General features: G+C 44.3%; 1 protein-coding gene across 2 annotated transcripts; it reads right to left on the bottom strand.

Annotated features, from left to right (window-relative positions):
• Window positions 1-9,334: 9,334 nt before the first annotated feature.
• Window positions 9,335-20,156, bottom strand: PAQR9 (progestin and adipoQ receptor family member 9). Of its 2 annotated transcripts, XR_010474697.1 has the most exons (2): window positions 18,064-20,156; window positions 9,335-11,141 (listed from the first exon to the last, which is right to left on the bottom strand). XR_010474697.1 is itself a non-coding variant. In XM_065073971.1 (1 exon), the coding sequence occupies exon 1, from the start codon at window positions 19,565-19,567 to the stop codon at window positions 18,323-18,325; it is 1,245 nt and encodes a 414-aa protein (XP_064930043.1). In that variant the 5' UTR covers window positions 19,568-20,156; the 3' UTR covers window positions 12,007-18,322. The 2 variants fall into 2 exon arrangements, 1 of the variants encoding a protein (XP_064930043.1); XM_065073971.1 differs by lacking the exon at window positions 9,335-11,141 and having other exon boundaries at window positions 12,007-20,156.
• Window positions 20,157-22,485: the final 2,329 nt, after the last annotated feature.

Genomic DNA, 22,485 nt, shown 5'->3' with positions numbered 1-22,485 from the left:
AGACTCAGTTTCATTTGGTGCAAACTATTCCATTTAATGCAAAAAATGTATTTTATATAAGTGTTTGTCAAAATAATGACACCAGTTGATGTGTAAATCCCATAGAGAAAGAGATCATATTAGCATTCCCAAAGAAGTCAGTGCACACCTCACAAAATCCAAATCTAACTCCTACCTGTGTTTGACAGAAATTTTCCCCTCCCCTCCCCTCATTAGGATTTGCCTCACAGCAGTGACCTGACCACCAGCCCCTTAGTCTGGAACAGTCTCACTTTGTAAAATATAGTTAAATATTCATGGAGCCAGCTGGTGAGAGAAAAAACAATGCTCTAGTTTGGTGGTTGGGTAACCCTCCTGGGGAGGGTAGGGATGTTAGTCCCAGTCCCAGTGAATATGTAATTATTTCTACAAAGCAGAACAGTGTCAACACGAGAAGTGACAAGTCCTGTCTCCCAAAAAATTTCCTTGCAGGAATGAAGAAGGCTAAAGAAACAATAATGCATTTGCCAGAAATTTGCCAGGTATAGTTAACAACAGTTTAAACAAACTCTTAAAATAATTTACAGATTATTCCTGAAATAGCTAAACTTTTGGATGAATAGATGTTCTTCCACATCTCTGAGACAGGCCTTGTTCCTCATATTAAGTGAACAGACCTTTCATCCTCCAAAGCAAAACAGCTCTTAAAATACGTTCCGAATGATTTCTATTTTAAGATCTTAGCATCTCATAACATCATACCTCTATCCTTGCTCCTATTGACATCAATGGAAGGAAAAACAGTATTTATATGTCCCACAAGCAGATCTGTCTCTTGGAGAATGCTGCTCTATAATGGTTTGTGTCTGACAGGAATAAAGAACTCTTGAGACCTGCCTGCCAGCTGAATAGTCACAGCTGTATGGAACTCCAGCGGGAATGTTTTTGCAGTGTGATGGCCGAAGGCATCAGGCAAGGCAAGGTTCTTAGGCACAAATGAGTTTTCATTGAAGTAACTAAAAAGACAGACAACATTTCAGGCAACAAATTCTTATTCAGGGCCAAGACAGAAGGAGTGAGCTTTCAGCTACATGCAGTCTGAGGAGAACTGCTGTCACTTTATCTTGATTTGTGAGTTAGACAATGTGACACACTGTTCTAACATTTTCTTACAGTTCATGAGTTAGCAAAAAAGAACTCACAAAAATCATACGTAGTGCCAGTGCCTTGCTGTGATATATTTCAATATGCACATTTTGCTAAATTCTGAACCTCAGAGAGACATTTTGCATGTAGACACTTAACTGTTACCGACACAAAGATGGTATTATATCTTACTGATGACTTGTGTATAATGTGGCCCCTAAGCCGAAATTCTTCTGATGGCTAGCACACAACAGAAATAGGTATATGATGGGGTAAAAGCATAGGAAAGCTATGAAACCTGGACCAGGGGATGAATATGCCAAGCAACACTCAGTAGGAAATTGTTACATTGTGATAAGATTTGCACTTTAAGAAGGTGGGTCCCTGTGACACCTCTTCCACCACTGCACATGTGAAACCTGGTCCTGAATAACAGCTCTAGGTGTGAAACTCCTGTGAGTGGGCATTGAGAAGGGCTGGGATTTCCAGCAGTGAGTCTCTGCTGAAGTCAGGCATCAGATCCATCAGCCTGGCTTTTATGGCAGTGGTGCTACAACTACTAGCGAATAGATGAAGGGGACACAGACGTTGCTCTTCTGTTTGGCTTCAGGCAACATCCCATGCAGAGGTTTTAGAGAAGCAGTAGAGCAAACCAAGATGGGAAGTGTGCTGAGAGCTCCTTGCCACTCACAGCAAAGAGGAATGTTGTGTCCAAAGCTGTGGGGACGGTCACCTCTGAGTGCCCCAGCACAAAGCCCAGAGACCTTGGTGCTGGCACCTTGTTCACCAGCTGGCCTTTATTCTCTCCCAAATCTCTGCTCGCTTCCAGCTGGGCTGTCAGACTCTGTGTGCTGGTTCTGCGCAATTGCAGGCAGTGGAGAGTGTAGCACAAACACCATCTTTGATCTCCTTCTGTCCACCCTCTCCCAATTGCACAAGTGGATCATTACCTAAAACTTTTGAAGGCCTGTGGTGGGTGACATTTGGCTGCGTAGTGAATTTACCCTGGGCAGAGAGCCACTGATACTGCAGTGAGCTGTTCAAGTCTAATTGAAGCTACTTAAGGCATTAGAACAAGGAACTTGAAATAGGAGAGTTTCTCAGGACTTCCAAGCAGTGAGTTTCACCTTGTATTTCTGATCTATAGACTCCTATGCCTGACAAAAAATAGCATCAGGAATTAGGAATTCACCATCTCTGGCTTAAAGAGGGAGTAAAAAACCTAAGAGACTTAAAGCTTTAGTCACCAAAACCAGAGCTGCCTGAAAATTGCTTTCAAAACTCAGCTGTAAACAGTGTAATAATTCATATTACGGTAACCATAGAGTCATATCCCCTTTGTTAGTCATATGTTTTGCCTATAAAATGACTTTCATGAAACAGAAAAAACTTCACAGAGTAGGGAAGGTCTTTCAGGGGACTGTGTAATCAAAACACAGTATTGTCTGGCATCTAGAAAGAAATTCTTGACTGCAAAACAATACATGATCTTTAACATTTAAAAAATATATTTTCAGATAAAAGATTTTCAAATAAAATTTTGAAGGAAAGCTGCCGTAAAAGCAGAGAAATCTCTGTCTTGAAATTCAGAGATGGGGCACAACAGATTCCTGCACCTATAACCTATGAAAGGACAAGCAGCTGTCAGCAAGATGTAAGAATCCACCAAGAGATACTGTGATGAATACTCAGAGCTTAAGGAATTCAATATTACATTGTGACTGAGCAGCAAGAACTGCACTGAACCTGGTATATGTAGCTGATTTAACAGATGAGCAAGTAAAAACTGGTGCAGAATCTGTATGAAGATTTGCACCAAGGGAGATGTGTGGTGCAAGTATATCAACCAGAAAAAAAGTAGCTTGGAGAGTTTAGCAATAGGTCTATCCAGATTCTGAGGTAAAAATGAACAAAACTTAGATTACTACAGAAAAAAAAATATTGAAAGTGTTAGTACTTCTAAAGCCATAGCAAGAAAATGGAGAATTACTGGCATGTTTCCTGTGTGGGGCAGGTCAGCATTTCAGGCCCTTTTCTTTAGGAAGAAATCACAAATTCTGTCAAACACAGACTGAGGCAATTGCAATGGTCATAAAACTAGGTGCTAACACATTTTTCCAGCACCACATTGCTATTGAAATTCAGCATGAAATTGGCACACAACTCTAGTTGGTGTCTTGCAAATATGCTCTAATGCCTCTCTGCTACCTTACAAAATTTCTTGAGGCTGGTGTTACAATGATGAAATGGAGGCACAATTGTATACATATATTCTGAGTATAGTGTATTTTGCTTTTGCAATTTAGAATCTGGAAAGAGCTAATTGCAGACATAACAATATGTACAGAAATGTAGTAAGCAAGTGTAGCGGATGTGTATGTTTTTGGAGGAAGCAGCATTTCTGTGTTCCTCTAACTGCCCTGCTATGTGCACCATAGCACTTTGCACAAATCCCAGCCCAGCCCAGGAAACAGACCTTGGGCTGAGGCGGTGAGGGCACCTGGCCTTGGGAAATGCGTGCGGTGAGCCACGGCCCAGCTGAGGCTTTGGCATCCTGCAGGCTGGTGGTCACTGGCCAAGTGCTCACAGAAAACAAACTCCTCTCCAGGCCCAGGTCTCTGATGTGTAGGTGATGCGGGTGTAAAACTCCCTACAGCTGTTTGGTTTGTAGCTGCTTGTCTTTAGGTTTCTCATCTGGGTTTTCAACCATGACTTCCTCACTCTGTCCAGCTCTGCTCCTGGCTGAGCTGTGGTCCAGGATGCTGGGCTTAACGTGGCTCATTGCCTCATCTTGCTGTGCTGGTGTAGGGGATATATGAGGCTGGGATGGTGGGGCTGCACATCAGAGAGCATGAGGCTGGGATCCTCTGAGAGCTCTGGTTGTGCAGCTGCAGGATATGGGAGGATGGAGGTTTTGCATATGAGAGCCATGAAGCCTGGCACCTCTGCATCAAGTTTTTTCCACCCATAAGTCTGTGGTGTCACACAAATTCTGTGTAGGCTTAAGGTAACTATTCAGATGAGCACTGGTGAGAACGTTGCTCTGTAATGCCAACTGGGCCAGAGAATTAGTCTGGAAAATTACCTGCAGTAGTCACAGCTGAGCAAGAGCTTATATTTTTTTTTGTCTTAACAGCTCTCCAAAAGCAACTGATACTTCTGGAGCTTGATCTCTGCATGAAAATAATTCAAGTGATTGTGAGAATTTTCAAGAAAATTGTTTGAGCTAAGGGATGATGTGGGAAAAGTTATATTTCCCCATTACATTTCTATTTCTTCCACTGTGTTCCCATCATAAAATAAAAGTCTTTGAATGCACAACTATAAAGGAGGTCTGAAATATGAGACTTGCCATCAGCATACCCTGTGGATGGCTGTCCTTCCTACTTATGAATGGCCTTATGAAAACCCCAGAGTTCAGTGCATGCTGTGGTAATTTGTGTAAGAGGAATTTTAAATATTTCAGTGAAACTCACCCTGCTGAATCCTCTAGAAGGGTGTTGTAGGTGAGAAAACTCCCCTACATGTGAAACCTTTCTGTTCTTACCATGTCAACTACAAAGGCTCATGTTTTACTGCATTAAGTCACTGTTTACTGCATTAGCTATAATCTAATGAGATGCTTCCTGGGGCAGATCCAGGGCTGGAATAGCTGGACAGATTGTGGTGGTTCTATTATTAGAAGCCTGTTATGTTTGACATTGAGCATAAAAGGTGGAGCTGGTACTGCAGAGCATTTCTCACACTCTTAGTTGAGAGTAAATCCCTGCAGTTGTTGTCAGAAAATATGGTCAGGCCTCTGGATTCTCATTTATCAGACTTGCAAGTCAATCAGTCACATTGAGATACACAAAATCTGTCAACAGAGAAATGATGATATCCTAAGAACAAAATCTGATAAGTAAAGACAAAAGTCTTGCTATTACCAAAGCAAATTCTTCAGAGCCTAGAATTTCTGTCTCACAAATATTTTGCCTGTAGCTAGGCTGTGTGCAGACTTAATTTATAGAATGTGTTTGAAACACCCAGAAAAGCTTTACCTATAGGTAGACTGTGTGAAGAAATAAGTGCATTCAGTTTTCAATGATATGTCAGAATAGATTATTGTGTTATTATTGGATTCAACTGAATGTACAGGCATGATTGCATGTTGTCGCATTTTGACCATATCTCACGTGGGACGTAGATTTACTCTACTTTACTGCTAATACAACCAATGGGATAACACAGGAAGAGACGGCTATTGAAAGGCCACAGGTAGGTGTATGTCCTGTCTGTGTCACAGCAGTATGTGTATCTACATGGTGTGAACAAGCTTGGGGCAGGGCATTGGTGTGGCACTGACATGGGGGAAAGCTTCTGTATTCAGCACGGACAGCCTTACTGTCTGCTCCACCTTGGTTTTCCTTGGGGAACTTTCACCCCCATTCGAGGCACTTGTCAGAGCTCAGCTTGCCCTGAATGAGTCAGAACTAAAGAAATATGGCTTCAGGCTTCAGATTGTGAAGAGAAGGTGATGACTTCGTGAAGAGAAGGTGATGACCTGGTGAAGAGAAGGTGATGACCTGGTGAGGTTGAGTCAGAAAGTGTGAAGAAATAAACAGCTGGGGAAAACGTTTTTGAAAGGAAGAAAGTAGCATAGTAAAGACATTCAGAACCATTTTGAGATGCTAGATCTGTGTCCATGCAGGGAGGCTGCTGATCTGCACAGTTTCTGCCAGCACAAGATGGTAATTGGTAATTGGGCATCTTGCACAGGAGCCTATATTGTAAAATACTTTCCAACATGTTGGTGTTAAATGAGAAAGGAGTGCACCAGACTTGCTCATATCCCAACTTTGACAAGGCTGTGGAGATCATCTGACAGCCTCAGGGCAACTCTGGTGTGTGCCTGTGCCCAGAACAGGCTATTTTGAAGGATGAATAGCAGACAGGAAAGCAGGGCTGTCCCAGAGGTGCCGTGTGATCTTTGGCTGCAGGTTGGGAGCGAAGTGTCATTGGCCAAAATGAATTGGAGCTCCCCAGGAGAGCTGGAAAGTCATGGCAAGCCAAGAGCTAGGATCTGTGTCTGTCCCTGAGCAGGAGGGATGAGTGGCAGCTCTGTTTTACAAACAGCATGGCTAATCCAACAGCTCCTGCTCAAGTGGGAAACCATGAGCAGGGGGACAATATGTATACTCTGCAGTTGAAGTAGGGGGAAAGGGCTAGTTAACTAGCAAGCAGGGATTGAATCATAGCACTGTTATAACACTTTGTCATTTCAACATTAGAGAGAAAAAGAGGACTGCAGTATTGCAGGAAGTAGTTTTTAATGCTTTAAATGTTGAAAACTGCATAATGAAATAGATGTGCATTGTTTGACATTAGCTGGGAATATGGTAGATAGACTGTGCTGACACAGACAAGTCTGAAAACTGAACGGCATAGTAAGAAGACTGGTCACATCTAGCAGGCACAGGTCAGCTGTGGCAGGGGATCATCGTGTCCTGCCAGCCAGGCATGTGCCTCATGGCTAACTCGGGCTTTACCAGGGCCAGTCGTGCTCACTTGACCTGAATTTGTCCTGAGAAATCCCCACAGAAGGTTCTGGGCCAGGAAGGAGCTATTTCTGAACTGATGACTTTCAAATGCTCGACCTTGTAGCCCTCCAGGTACTGAAGAATGAAATCCTACCTAAGGGAGTACTTTCAGATTTTTTTCTTTACCTATGGCCTATTTTGTTTCTTTGCTTGTTTAGTACACATTAGTTTTAAACTGTTATATGCATATAATAGGTATGTCAATCTGTATCTACTGTGGTATGCATATGGTAAAGGAAACAGAACAAATGAACTTATTTTAGTCAATATGTTTAAATAAGAAGTCAACATGGCAAGACACATACTCTTGCTATGACTGACTCATACTCAGTTTAAGTTCCAGGAATGTCTAAGAGGGCAGCGTCATCCCGTCCAAAACAGTTTTTCTTTTCATTTGGGATTATACCAGCAAGCAGCTGCCTCTAAGGTATTCTTTTTGCCAGACCGTCTGGCTCTCTGTGCCAGGTTCTCCCTTAAAGCATTCCATGGATGGGGCATCCCTTCCAAATCAGCCCTGGGGCAGTGGAGGTGCCCGGTGGTCCCCGACGGGCAGCGCCGGCAGTGGCTGTGCTGGCCGGGCGTGGGCGCTGCTCCGCTCCCCCTGCGCGCTGCCGGGAGAAGCACAGGGCGAGCTCCCGCGGAAAAAACGTGTCCTTGCTGCAGCCACGCAGCTTCCCAGGGCCCGGCGCAGGGCCACCCTGTCCCGGAGCGGGCTGCGCGCTCCTCCTGGCGGCCCCGCGGCTCGGGCCGCACCGCCCGGCCCCGCCACCGCCCGGGGGCTGCGGAAACCACCGCGGCCCGGCGGGGTTGGAATAGACCTTGTACTGCACTACGCTGCGTTTGATCTTCGCTACTGTTGAGGTCTGTGCATTGAATGGCGCAGATTAAAAAAACCCCTCTGAATTAGCTGACATTTTTCATTACATGTGTTTGTTTGTTAGTTGTGTTTTTTGGTTTTTGTTTTGCTTGGTTTTGTTTTTTTTTCCTAGGCTGGTGAAATATTAGGTGAGGATTCAATCAAACTGTGAGATTTCAGAGAGCTGATGGCTGAGTTTGAAAACTCAGGTTTGTTTTCTCAAAACTGTGTAAGACCAAACCTTGTCTAGGAAACTCCTGCTGGTTGACCTCAGTGTCCTCTGCAGGTCTGCTGGGCACAGACTAATGTTGCAAAGCTTTCTTCTGAACAGCAGGCCTGAATCTCTTTATTCTGAGCTTCATTTGGCACGGCAGGCAGGGCTGTAATTGCCTGGTTCTCAGGCTGCTTTGACTCATGCATGTGGGGGCAAGCCTGGTGGGGTCACTGGGGGCTGTGTGCCACAAATGGACTGGTTCAGCGTGGAAGAGATGCGCTGTGCCACTCTGCATTCCTGCTGCATCCTCTCTGCCAGCACTGGAGTGATGTGATTAGGGAACCAGTAGGGTCACAGGGCTTTTTACCAGCCAGAATTATTCTCCAGCCTGTTTGTGCCTTCCAGGCAAAATGCAAAGGGAAGTGAGTTGAGTCTGGTCCTTGTTTGTGAATTCAGCTCATGAATCACTCATGAAGGCAACCTCACTGCCACTAATCTATTATAGTACACACAGGACGTTTCGCCTTAGAGACTTCATTTACCAGTCTGTTTGTTGCAGATCGTTTAATTCATGAGGTACTGGGTGACTGAAACGACTTTTAAAAGTAAGAGTTCTTGATGTTGAATATTAAGTTGGAAGTCACACTGGGACATATCTGGCAGTCCTGCTCTGACACTGAAGCTAGAAATGGTAACACTTCAGACCCTGAAAATCATAAATGTTTGTCAGCTCTATGTGCATATTTGGCTAATGAATAACATTCCTTGGGGTTATTTAAAAACATCAATAAACTGTGTTTGATACTGCTAGGTGAACATCCAGTACTTTCCCTGGAGGACTTGCACTCTGAGCCACAACTGCTGTGAAGGTGAGATGGCCAGATTCACTGTGGGTCTTCTGTAACTCTGCTTGGAGGTCACTGTGACTTTCAGAAGATAAAACGGTGATTACTTCACTTGGTAATATTTGTAAGTCCACCAGTTCATTTGATTGTGCAAATCTATGAAACAAGTGTGCCAGTAAACTCAAAATCAACAAATCTTGTCAGCTCTATGAGATTAATTTTTCCCTTTTTTTCCTTTAATGTGGAAGACTTCTAAAATGTCTTTTTGGTAACAGCTGAAGAACTCAACCATAGTATGCAAGGTACTACCAACTTTTTAATAAATGTTGCTGTCTGGACACAGTTACCATGTAAGTAATTCAGCCTTATGTCTGAACACAGGATTACACTCATCACAGCTTAACCATAGTGGAAGTATATACTATTTTCCGTTCATTATATCAAATCACTGTATCCTTTGGATTACTGATTATTGCAGTAGAAGCAGAAGCAGATCCTAATGTGCTGGCTGTATACTCCCTCTGAGGTGTTATGGCTGCTGAGTTAGCCATGACTTTATGTGATCTTATATACAAACTGAATATTGCGTTTGAGCAGGATTTGCACTCTTGTATACCCTCAATTCCCTATGTTTCACTGAAATCAGTTAAGTCAAATTATTTTTTATTGCCCAAAGTACATCTGAACTTTAAAATACAGGACATGGCATGCTTCTGTTGGAATAGAATGGTCATAGTTTGAAGGAACGTGCTCTGTTGCTGGGGACAAAAGTATTCGGCACAGAATATTTGGCTTCTGTATTTAATCTTTGAGTCTATATAATAAAGAAATGAACATTATTTTCAAACAGGTAGGCTACAGAATATATTTTGTAGTGCTCAGTGAGTTTGATTACTGGTCCAGACTGGTTTACTCCGAGCTATGGTTTTCTACCAGACTACAAGAAGTGAGGTTTTGTTATTGCAATTGCGACAAGTTGGGAAATTTGCAGTTTTATTTCATGACCAAGTTGGTGCATTTCTAGCTTTTACATAGGTATTTTGCTCATAGTTTCATATTAAAATCTTTCAGACAACAGTCTGAAGGGAGAATGCTTTAAAGGACTAAGGCAGAGGGGAGAATGTGAGTCTTGGGTACTGGAGGGCAGGACACTGCCTTTGGGCCCAATGGCTGAATTTGCTGTGCCAGACTCTTGCTGGCAGCATTTCCCTGGCACTGTCTGCTCATTAGGGCCATGCTTGTATAGCACTCTTAAACACGAGGAAAAGTTCACCCTGTGAATGAACAAAGATAAACATATATTTGTATTAAAGTTAAGCACGTGCTGATGAGCTTTGCTAAATTTGGGATAATAAAAGAGAGAATGTCTGTGTGTACAAAGGTATCAGAGAATCTGTCCCAGGGACTCGTTTACCTTTTGCTCATTATTTATATTATTTCTGAGTGCTTCAGGTATTGCTGCTTGTTATCCACCCTGCTGACATTTCATAGTTATCTTTCTAAGTGCTGCTAAGAAGGAAAGCTGAGATTTTGGGACACTACTCTGTGCCAGTGACTTAATTCCATAGCCCCAGGACTGCAGATGCAGAGAGCTCAGCATATAAAGAGGCAAAAAATCAAGGTTTTTCTTGTTGTACAAGTGGCATTGCCCAGTTCCTTGGGACAACAGAGGAGAGTGCCAGAGAATAGATGTTTCCTAGCAAACAAACAGAGGATAAAAGATGAGAAGTATGCTTAACACCAAAAATGAAGGAAAAATATATTTTAATATTCGTCAGTCAGGAGGGACACAAATGGATTAGATCTTGGAGGCTGGGGAGACTCAAATTAGAGAACTCTATAAAATTGTTTACTCTCCAAAAAATTATGAGATATTGCTGTGTCATTCTCCTGTAAAGCGTATATCATACAGCCAAAGGCTGTGCTGCGTGGCAAGAGAAATATTTCCAGCTCCCCACTAGCAGAAGTGTGCTGCCACTCTTGATAAGAAATCTGCCTTGTAATAGCGAGCTTTCTGATGCAGAAGAGTGCATCTGTGGTTGTCTGCCCCAGAGGCTCTCCTTACCGAAACCAAGTCTTAGCCTTAGCATTAATACAGATTTGCTTTTCGTTTTTTCGTTTTTCGCTTTTTAATTTTTTAATGTTTCGTCTCTACTCACAGATTCTACTAACCATACGTTATCCTATGATGAGAGAGAAAAATCTGAAGGTTAAAGCTGTGTGTCAAATGTCCTTTTGTTCCTCCACAAATACGCTGTCCTGACTTTTTGGGCCGTTTGTCAGAGAAGTGATGTCATGGTAACAAAATGTAGATTGCCTTCAGATTTCCAGCTGGTTATCAGCACAACTATGGAGCCATCTCAACTGCAGGCTGAAGTACTGACCTCAATAAATTGCCTGTCCTAGCAGTGACTTCCATTGTTTTCCATTCTGCTCAGTATTTTGCCATCCTTACAGGCTCCATCAGTTTTGTGAGGTTTTCCTCCAGTGTGTTCATGTCCAGCAGTCAGATCCAGAGCCTCCTGATAACATTAGGAAAGGGCTTAATCAGTCAACAGTAGGATGCAGTCTTTTGAAGCATCCGTTTGTGAGGTGGCAATGGTTGTTTTTGCTGGGTTCCTCGAACACTTGAAGTCATTACCAGATTTCAAATAAGATGTACAAACTCTGCAAGTAAGAGCTCTGAAGAATTTTAGAACTTTTGAAGGAATTATACAAACTTCAACTAGAAGTTCCTACCGTTTTCCTTTGTGTTCAGCCTTTAACACTATTGGAGGGCTCCTGCAATTACGCTGGGCTACATTGAGTTCTGCTCAGTTTTGACACAGAAGGCTTAAGCAGATACTTTCTGTAATTGCAGTTCATTGAGTGCTTTTTGGTGCCTGACTTGGACTGAAAACAATATTCTGTCACTTGGAACATTCCTAGTCTGCCAAATGGGAGACTATTTGATGCCAAATAGATCTCTTAATTTTGCAGTCAATATTTTGCTGTGATTCTTGACATAGCTGTTGCTACCAATGTCTTGTTTTTTCAGTGAGCACTGCAGGCAGAACACTGATCTCCTTATGTGTATTAATGGATTTTAATAAAACAGGGATGCCTATCGTTAACTAGTTAGCATGGATATTGAAGAACTAAAAAGGCAATGATGCTATTTTATTGCTTTAAAATGTAAAAGGCAATGAAATGGCAACAATACTTTTGCAGTGGTATAGTGTTTACAAAAATACCAACACCACTATAAAAGAATTGGAAGTTCCTGTACTTATGCTAACATCATCTGTGTTTGAAGATAGCTACATTCAGCACACTTTCGATCTTACAGGTGTCACAGTAATTTATATTAAGAAATGAAAAAACTTTATAAATGCATTTCTGCAAAAATGTACTCAGAATCAACTTTATTTATAACTCACACTTTTTTTTTTTTGCTAAAAATGCATAGTCATTACATATACAGTAGTCAGCATCCAAAAGTGTACAAAGAGTATATTTTCAAACCCTCCCAAGAGAACCAAACGAAATTCACACTTTTTGTTCATTGCATGCACAGACCCTTAAATGTGATACCTCTTACTAAAGCGTGCTTGAATCTCTAGCAGGCAGACTTGACTTGCTATAAACTGTTTCTCCATACTATTAACCCCAGCTACAACCACAAATCCTAAGGCGTTCATATGAAATAGCGAAGCCCTACTTCAGAATCCTCTGTGTTCTGAGTATGGCCCCTGAAAGCAGAAATCTGCTGGTGGTGTTTCCTTGCAGGGAACTCTGAGCAAAACCCTGCTTCCTTTGTCTGGGTCATTCATTTGTTACTGAATTCAGTGGAGTGAAGCAGCATCTGTCTAAGCCAGTTGTGAAAATAATTTCACGTTATTCCACACCCAGCTCCAAGACATGAAATGTCTTGAATGGAGGTCTGTGCCTTTCAGTGCGTCTGACACTTCCTCGGCATCTTGCATCTCATCTGAGGAGAAGAAAGTAAAGTCTCAGCTGTAACCTGGGTGTTGGTTGTGTAGCCCTGACTTACAGGTGTCTAACAGAAGCTAGGAATATACTCAGGGTTTCTAATGGTAGAAGCTTTGATTTAATGAACCACTCAAACCCTTTGATGTCTTTGTTTGTTGTCCTTTTTTTTTTTGTCTCTGTTGCTGCTGCCAGTTATAAAAACCCTTAAACCCATCATCCTCTAGTCAGTGGTGCTGTTTATATCAGTCCCTCCAGGACAAGGGCAAAGTGGGTTAGCAGGATGATTAGTCAGGGCTCCACAGCAAAGGAAGGGTACACATCAGTGATAAGAAGATCCAAGTTCAGTTTTCGCTCAAGAATAGGATTGGCTCCATGCTGTTGATATTGGGGAACAGGAGGGGAAAAGACAAAGTTGTTTGTCTGATCAATAGAATTTTATGTTCCCAAATGATTACACACGTTTATTTAAAAGCTTCATTTATTTAAGGTCTTTCTACTCTGATAAGAAGTAGCTTGAAGTATGTTGAAATTCCCAGTGGCAACTGAGACACAATCATTGTCTTAGAGACATTGATGGGAAATTTTACTCCATTGTTTTGTGGTAACTGGAATACAATCCATGGCTAAACAAACAAGGAGGCCTCATGTCAGCATTATGGTGCTCCTTGGTACAGGTCACCAGTGAGAATTTCTGAAGAGAATAATATTTAACTCCTGTATGTTTTTTCTTTACTCCTGACCCTTAAGCATTCAGTCAGCCTGTTTGCTACAGCTTAGGTCTCAATTGCGCCCTGCCTGAAGCCAGCGGAAATTTTGCCAAAGGACACAGGATGTGAACCTCCTAGGAGTAGGGCAGTGATGAGGGTTTGTCCCAAGAGTTCATGATCTAGAAACGTTCATGTTCCTCTCCCTGTGAGATGAGGAGCTATGGAAAAATAAAACATTCTCTGTGCCGGAGTTCAATAGTATTTCTTCTTAGCACCTAGGAGGGTCTTTGCATTTTTAAGTGCTTTACAAACATTAGCTAGTCTTCAGAGCAACCCTGCGAGGTAGGTAAGGTATATTCTCCGCATCTTACAGATGTGGAAACTGAGACATAGAGGGTCAAATTCAACCCTGGTACAATTCCAGTGTTTTAAATTAATGCAAAATGAACATGGTTCAAATAACTTGCCCTAGATTACAGAACGGGTAGTGGCAAAGCAGGTACAAGAACCCAGGAGTGCCTGACTCCTCAGCTTGTTACTGGCCACTTGGTCATTTTGACTCTCATAGGCAATGAAAATCAGTATGAACTGGGCAATTACTACAGGTATGATTTCCTTCTGTAAGGCATGTGGATGGTAATCAACTGAGTTAAGTGCACTAATACTTTATGAATGTGCTGCCTCAGAGAGTTTACTTAAACATGAAGTAAAACTTTCATTTTTCTACAGGGCCACTGTTGACAAAACCCCAACATAGTAGCTGGGTTCAGCAAATAAATAATAAGCACAACACTTGGACAACTGAGCAAACCTATCATTTTAGCAAAACCCAATGTGTTTCTACTTTTAACTGCTAAACTTCTACAAGTGCAGCACGCTGATGAAACCTTTCCCTTTGTTTCCAGACTGCAGACTCCAGTTGTGCTAATGAAGCAGCTCAGAGCTGCACAGATATCCTGGAGAGTGACATTCAAATGATTACACTGCAGAAGAAGAAATGGTGTATCGCCAGAGAATATGGGCTACTTACTACAGACCAGGTACATTAGTCTTACACAAAGATGAGCTTAAAGCTTACAGGTTACTCGGCAGTGCCCAGAAGCTGGGCGTATGGAATAAGTGTAGAGTGCAGTTCTAGGCACGTGGTGATTGCAAGGAGGGTGTCTGTGCCACCAACACTCCAGGAACTGGCCCCATCAACTGTCAGTTCACACTGGCACAGGTGTGTCAGTCTGAAGGGCAGTGTTGGCCAAAGACGGAAAGACTCATTGGCATTTTCAGGCCACCACCTTGTGCTCCAGTTCTCACCTCGCCCCCAAATCCCCATACAGATTCTACCACAAAAGGTCTGAAAATCCTTTTTGGTTTTAAAGACGATCTGTAAAGTCCATAGTGTAGACCTTATGGCAAGTACCCAGACGATAAAAACATTATGACAGGTACTTTTTCAAATAAGTTCATTTTCTAGGATGTCCTTATATGCATCTAGTCTGCAGGTTAGACCTCGTGTCTAAGCTCCGGACATGCTTACGGACGTTTAGCCACATGTGCTTTTACAACAAAAAGAGATCCCACTCCCTTACAAGCCACACAGCTGCTGACATTCGCTTGTACATGAGCAAATTCAAGCACTATAATTATAGATGTCTTGTTCCTCTTTTAACATTTTTACTCAGTTTTGTCCTGCCCATATTTACGGAGACTGGTGACCAGACATGGCAAATGGAGCAATTATCTACGTACATGTCCTTCACCGAATAAACACAGACACTCAGGTAGCATTTCCCTAGATATTCTCCACACTTATTGCAACTTCTAAATTTGTAGCCACATTTTAAACAAACATACAGTAATTAGAACTCTTAAAATCTAATCACATCTCCATGTACCCGTTCATACAGCTTGCTTACAGTGGCTTAGAGAGCAGTACTTGCAACCAGCGTTTACAAATAATTCCACAAAGTGCTTCGGCACATACACATGCCTCAACGTTTTGCCAATAGAAACTTCTAAATTAAGCAATATTCTTAATATTAGAGCCAGGTACCACATCGGCAGCATGACTGGGGCTCACAGGCAACTCTTAAAACAGCAGTGAGATTCCAGTAAAATTTCAATTGGTTGCAATCCAACCTTTATACTGTTATCTGTCGTTGAGATATATATAGACGACCCTGTGTGGCCTAACTGCAAATATCAAATGTATTTTTACAAGTTAGCAACAGCCTTTTTTGACATTGCCTCTTGAGATGTCCTCTACATTGTGACTGACAAGCACAAATATAATTCATTATACAACATGCTTTAAAAGCCTTTTTTTTTTTTACGTTTGGCTTCTGCTGTTGCTTTTCTATGAGCTGTCTTCTAGTGCCGAGATTTGGTCTCCTCAGCCTTTTTGATTTCTTTTATAGTTTTTAATTGCTGGTTGGGCATGCTAGTGGCATCTCCCAGGCAAACCCTTTCTACATAATTGGTTTTGAAACTTGGATGAGTCATTGGACTCTAACTCCTATGCTTCTGTTATTTTAAGTTGGATACAACACATCTCAAAGATTTCAGCCTCTTTTTGCAGTAGTGAAAATTCATAGGATGACATGGTTGCAGGTCTTGACCCATTTGCTTTCTATTGTGAGTTTCCAGGCTTTTTTCACAATATAAAGCACATTTCAAAGCATGAGAGTGTTGTGGACCAGCCTCCTCTCCCAGTGGTGCAGATAATTTTCTGCTTCACTGACAGCTGAATAAAGCAATAACATGTTTATGACAAAAGTTAATGAAAATATGTAAAATTAAAAATACGTCATGTAGTTTTAATTTTCTTTTAGTGCAGGTTGGCAAATGAAAACAGAACACAGCCAGCCACATAGGGCTGTGCTGGTTTTTATGGCCCACCAGAGATAACTCAAGAGGCTGCAGTTTGGGAACTGATGTTTCAGAAAATTCTAGCCAATTTCTTCAAGAGACCACATGTGATCCTTCCACAAATTATATAGTAGCAAAACTGAGGTTGGCAAAGAATACATATTTTTGTTAGGCCGTTCTCATCATTCACTGAGAATCTGAAAGATCCAAACCATTAAAGTTAAAATGGGTTGAGATAAAAGATAGAAAGAAGTGGGTGTAATTTTCTTCTAGCTTATACACTTTCATAGGGCAATCTTCACAAAGCTGACATTGGTACAGGACTTACCAGTTATTGGTTTCTGTGATGATTCTGACCCATCTTAAGGATTTGACCTCATAATCCCTAGCTATAGTCCTTCCTATATTCGCAGTATAAACAAAGGGGGCTTTCTCTTACAGAAGACTATGGGACTGGACTCAAACCATTTTATTGGTGTTCAGATGCCATGTCTGTGAAAATAGGAAAGATCCAAGCAGAAATGTATTTCCACAACAGGAGCAAAAAGGCTGAGTTAAAGAGCCACTACACTATTGTGCAGTGTGACACCACTGTTTCCTGAGGATGTACCACTCTTCTTTTTGAAAACAGGGTATACAAGCAGTTTCTCACCTGAACTTCAAGTTGTAACCTCCTTTTGTAATATTATTGCATATGTCAGACAAAATCAAAATGCATCCATTTAAAATCTGCACATAGTTTACAAAAATGTCTTTTCATATAGAAAGTTCAATCTATAGTTAGCTGTTCGTCATGGGAGAAGGATAATACCTGGGCTGCTGTGAAAAGATACTGCTTTGGAAAATATCTCATAATTCTTGTATTTGACATGCATCCTCCCCCCCAGCATCTGAAAGAGGACTGCAAAACACCCGGCTGCAGCCACAACTAATCAAAATAGGAAAAGGTATGGAATGATGAGAAAATGCCAGTAGAGACAGATTTTAGGTCCTGAACTCAGAATCAGCAGTATCTTGTTCTGCAACTCATTTTATGATGGCAGATCTGAAAGAGTGCTCTAATTAAAAAGCAGAAGAAACCAGTTCCACGTAAGTCTCTAAAAGATCCAGAATGAGATCTCATGCATCAGTTACTCTCTTTACATCCACAGAACTCCCACTGAGCTTGGCAGAGGCTTATAGAAAGTCTGGCATCTGACTTTGACTCTAAAGGGCTGATTTGGGGGTGTTTTACCAGGGAAGATAAAGGGGCCCCTTAGCAACCCCCTTAATGCGACAGATGTTTCTGACATGCTGGGGGAAGAGCCATGCCATTATGCAGTGCCCTTCATTTCCCCCTGCCCCTGCTCCAAACTAGCTTGACCCTTTTCTGGTTCAGTTATTCTACATATCCATCTATTTTATTTTAGTATCTGAGTGGCTACACTGACCACTCACTGCCTGTCTAATTAAAGTCTCTCCATCAACTGGTAATTCTGTAATAATTCACAGGTGTTTTTCCTCTCTCTGATAAATCCATTGTTCCCTGGCTGAAAAGGCTGCAAGACCTTAGAAACTATAGATAGCTATCGATTTGTTTGCATTTAAAATCCAGTATGTGGCTGCAAAGGCCTGTTACAGTATCACAGAGGAAGATAAATGTCAGTGCATAATCTGCTAGGAAATTTCACATAGGAATTGATTAAAAGTCTATGAGTAATCATTGCACAAATGTCTTCATATATATATATACATATATATGTAGCTAATAAATATATAGCTAGATATATAAATATATATATGTATAGGCAGAGCTAGTTTAAACCTAATTGTTACGAAATGAGTAAGTGGCATTCCCAGTTCATGCATTCTTCCTAGTAGCAGAGCTAAATTACTTCAGCTTATACTCTAAGCAGCAACATACCAGTAAGCGTTTGCTTGCTTCCCCTGGTAACCTAGTAGTTTAAAGAGCACGAGCAGTTCCACCGTGGTCATTCTCTCTGGCAACCCCCTGCAAAAGGGACCTGGCTCTTGCACAGGTGCATTTCCCCCAGGTTTCACAGCATCTTCAGGACATGGTGGGGCCGGTGTGAGGGTCACCAGTCTGAAGGTCATTGGCCCAAGGGTCTTCAGCTGAAGGGTGACTGGTACGGTGGTTGCTGTCCTGAGGGTTGCCAGCCCGGCTAGTCCTGCTTGCAGAGGTCTGTGACGTTGAGGAATCTCCTGACGACCACGGCCAGGCAGAGTGTCAGGAGCAGCATATACCCCACAGTGCCCAGGTAGGTGGGCACAGCCAAAGGTGCCTTAAGAAACTCAGCCAGCCCATCCTCCACATAGTGCACCTGGTCATAGATGCTGAGGAAGGTGAAGATGTGGAAAAGCTGGTGGCTGTGCCCCACAATATCAAAGAGCCCTGGCTGGATCCGCTCAGGGATTTTGCTGACGTTGAAGAAGGCGGCCACCAGCAGCCAGCAGTAGCGCCGGTAGAAGTAGACGAAGAGCGTGGGGTTGCGGGTGCGGAGGTCAAAGAGGAGGCTCTCCAGCATGATGGGGCAGGCCATGCTCAGCGGCATGGCGAAGACGAAGGTGCGCACAGCAAAAGGGTAGGCGCAGCAGGCGGCGCGGCTGCGGCAGCAGGCGGCCGTGCAGCCCACGGCCAGTGCCAAGGCCACGGGCAGCACCAGGGCGCGGTAGGCTGCGATGGGCAGGCTGCAGTCCAGCTGCCAGCCCAGCCGCTGCTGCACATAGCGGCTCATGGCGCTGGCGTCCAGCAGGCTCAGCCCTGGCAGCAGGTAGTAGGAGTAGGCCACGGTGCTGGCAAAGCCGTAGTAGCTGATGGAGGCGTAGTCCAGGTAGAAGAAGGCTGCACGGAGGCGTGGGGAGAGGCAGCTGAAGAGGTGGGCCGTGCAGCTCATGGCAAAGGTGAGCAGCACCCCCGAGGCGTAGCACCAGAGGGGCAGCAGGGCCGGGTGATGGAAGGGCACGTCCCCGGCACCCCGCAGCAGCAGCAGTTGCCCAAAGCGACTGAGGAAGAGCAGCAGCGGGATGAAGTGGGTCCAGAAGTTGAGGGTCTCGTTGGTGGGCTGCAGCACCGAAGCCAAGCATTCCTGCGCCGAGCAGTGCAGCCGCCGGTAGCCCGACAGGATGAAGCACTCCACGAAGTCCTCGGGCACCTCGTCCCACCGCAGCAGGGCTGCAGGGCGAGGAGGCGGCGCCGCCGCCTCCTCCTTGTTCCCCTCTCCCGCCGGCATGCTGCTGTCCCCGCCGGCCCCGGGCACCCCGGCCGCCCCCGGCCCGCCGCCCGCCGCCGCGCCCCGCCGCCGCCGCTCGGCCGAGGAGAAACCGCCGCTCCCGCAGCCGCCGGCGGAGGAGCCGCGGTGTCTCTGCGCTTCTCCTCCTCCGCCGCCGCCCCCGGCAGCATCACTCATTGCAGCAGGGGCAGTGGCGGCACCGCCGCGGCTCCTCCCGCCCCGCCGCCCGGCATCGCGGTAACTGGAAACCGGCGGCGCATCCAACGCAGCCAGTGCTCCCGGGGAGCGGGGAGAGACGCCCCCTCCGCCCCGGGTAGGGTTTCCCGGGGAGGGAGGTGCTGGACACCCGAGCCGCCGTTAATGATTGATGCGGCCGCTGCGGGGGGGCGGGCCCGGGACAGCCTCACCGCAGCGAGGGGTGCGCCGGGCCCGGTCGGCAGCTCTCTCCGAGTCCCGGGGGCAGGGACACCCGCTTTGCACCCGCTCTTCCTCGAGCGCGTTTTGGTGTCAGAAGCACGAAGGGAGCATCGGCACCTGCTGTCCGCGGGGCCGCGGCTGCGCCAGCGCTGGTGGCAAAAGCCGAGCAGAAGCCTCAAGCAAGGGGAGAGTGACCCCGCGGGGCTGGGAGGTCCCCAGAAGGCGGGGCAGACCTGGGAAATACCCCCCGACAGGGGACATTTGTAGCTGTGCGGATTTCTGCCGTGTGTGCTTCAGTGAGGCTGCCTGAGACCTGATTTCTTGGTGACATTATCCGTCAATGGGCTGGCAGTAGCTGCTCTGCGTTGATCCTTACACAAATCCCACATTTATTGGTGGTGTGGTTATGCAAGCAGCGCAGTTACATAATTGGAATATAAAAATACAGGGGCAATCACTGTATGTGTGCTACTGTACCTTAACGCATCTGAAGCAGATAGAAGGTTGTGCAGAAAGGTAAGTAACTTTCGCAAGTGCAGGTAGGAGCCAGAGTAAGGAATTGGTCTCCACCATTTCAATGCATTTCCTTTTTGCTTGTTTTCAGATCATCTTAAACATCTGATAGCTCTATGTTTTCAAATGTCTGTATTCCATGGTGATATTCAGATATATATGTATAGTCATACAGTATAAAATGAGGTCTAGTGGAGGTAGGACACTCTGCCTAAAGATTTTTATCAAAGTCTTCTATTGGATAGTGAATTATTACAACATGAAAAATCTTCTGAACAAGGAGGTAATAGGTACCACAAAAAAAGTAGAATAGGTGCCACAAAAAAAGTAGTAAAAATGTGTTGCTGAAAGAGATTTTCAATGCATTTTTTCATTACAGTAAAAATATTGATTTTACGGAACTGTCAAAAATAGGGCAGCCTGGTGACTCTGCTCATAACGTTTATAAAAATTACACAGGAGTCCTGCTAGGAAAATAAATACAACTAAACAGTTCTGAAAAGTCAAAAGGAGGGGTAAAATATTAAACTGACTGATTTTTTTAGATAATGGGCCTAGTGTGCTCTGATGTCCGGTGTGTTTTAGAGGGGGTGTTGGGCAGAGTGCAGGGCCATACCAACGTCACACTCCTTGAGGAGTGACAGGCAGAGAGAGGGCTTTGTGGACCCTGCTTGTGGTGAGCCTTGGCAGCACCCACAGTGAGCAGGGCCCCATGTGTGATTGAGGCAGAGGAACAGCTCTTTGGGACTAAATGAAACATGCTCAGCCCCTGGCCAGGCTTCTCATGGGCTGCTCTGCACTAGACAGGCCCTCCTAAAGAAGAGATAAGCTGGGTGCTGGCTCATTTGCTGCATCAATGTAAATGCACCTGGTGGGGAGGGGGCTGTTAGCTAAAGGTGTTGCCTCCCCTGCCCTGCTCACACCACACCACACTTGGAGGTACTCCCATGATCATTTCTGCCAGTCCCTAAGTGATATTCAGTTTCTGGTGATGAGTGCTGTTGCAGCCCCCAGGAAAGAGGACTGAAGTCACCGCCATCTTCAGCCTCCCCTGTGAAGGTCAGATAAGGAGAGGTGGGTGACTCGGAGCAGTCTGGTTTTAGACCTGCGCTAAAGAGCCTGTTGGAAAGCCACCAGCAGCTGTCGCAACAGATGGTGTCTAAAGAACAACAGCGTCTGCTGCTGATTGGGAATGGCTGGCCTTGCAGCAGGGCTCATCCAACATGTTCTGACTTTCCTACAACCTCCAGACTTTCAGGGGAGTGGGAGTTGTTCAGCAGTCCTGCCTCAGGGGGTGCTGAGGCATCACCTGGCTTCTTGGGAGAGACACCTGCCGAGTTTGTGGTTTTGTGGGGGCAGCTCAGGCTGGGAGGAGCAGGTGGGGTTTGCTTCTCATTCGGGACTGACAGTCCCAGTGGCCACTGGACTGTTGGGGCACTGGTGGAGATATGCAGAGAAAATAAATGCCTGGAAATATGTCCCTACTATTGATGTCTTCCCATAATATTTTAAGATGTCTAACAGTAATATATAGGGGGATGACGGCTTTCTGTTTTGTAGAGCCAAGAATCACTTGAGAGACTTGTACTTACCAGCTCCCCTGGAGGAAGCACAGGCATATGGAGTCTATTTAGTTTTGTTTGTGTTGTCCCTAGTAGGTTTACCTGTTAACACTGAGCTACAGATAAATACAAGCAGTGTAGAATATAAATATTCTTTTCTCTGCCTCTGTGTAGGGATCCAGCTTTGCTTTGTCCCAAGTGCTCTGCTGATGTCACACGTATAACATGGGTCTCCTTGTTTGGCCAGAAAGCACCATGGAGATCCCAGAGTTTCTAAAGATCACAGTTCACATCATCACCAAGTGACAGCAATGTAACTTTAGCAGCCATTTTAATAAAACTCATTACTAACAATCTGGTTCTTTTGCTTTTTAGAAAAAAAGGCTGCCTCCTCACAGGGGAGAACGGTCTCTGAGGACAGATGGGGATTTCATAAAGACTACTGCATACATCGCACATTGAGTTAATTATTCTGTTCCCAAGCCCAGCTGTGGAGCAGTGTGCTGGGAACTTACAATTTAAAGCACTTACAACCTCAAAATAGCCTCTTATTCATATGTAGTCCATCAAGGTTAGTATTACATGACTATTATGTGGTAGGCA

The sequence above is a fragment of the Columba livia genome, chromosome 9, assembly GCF_036013475.1.
Source record: "Columba livia isolate bColLiv1 breed racing homer chromosome 9, bColLiv1.pat.W.v2, whole genome shotgun sequence".
Classification (NCBI taxonomy): domain Eukaryota; kingdom Metazoa; phylum Chordata; class Aves; order Columbiformes; family Columbidae; genus Columba; species Columba livia.
This window is presented reverse-complemented; position numbering and strand designations above follow the sequence as displayed.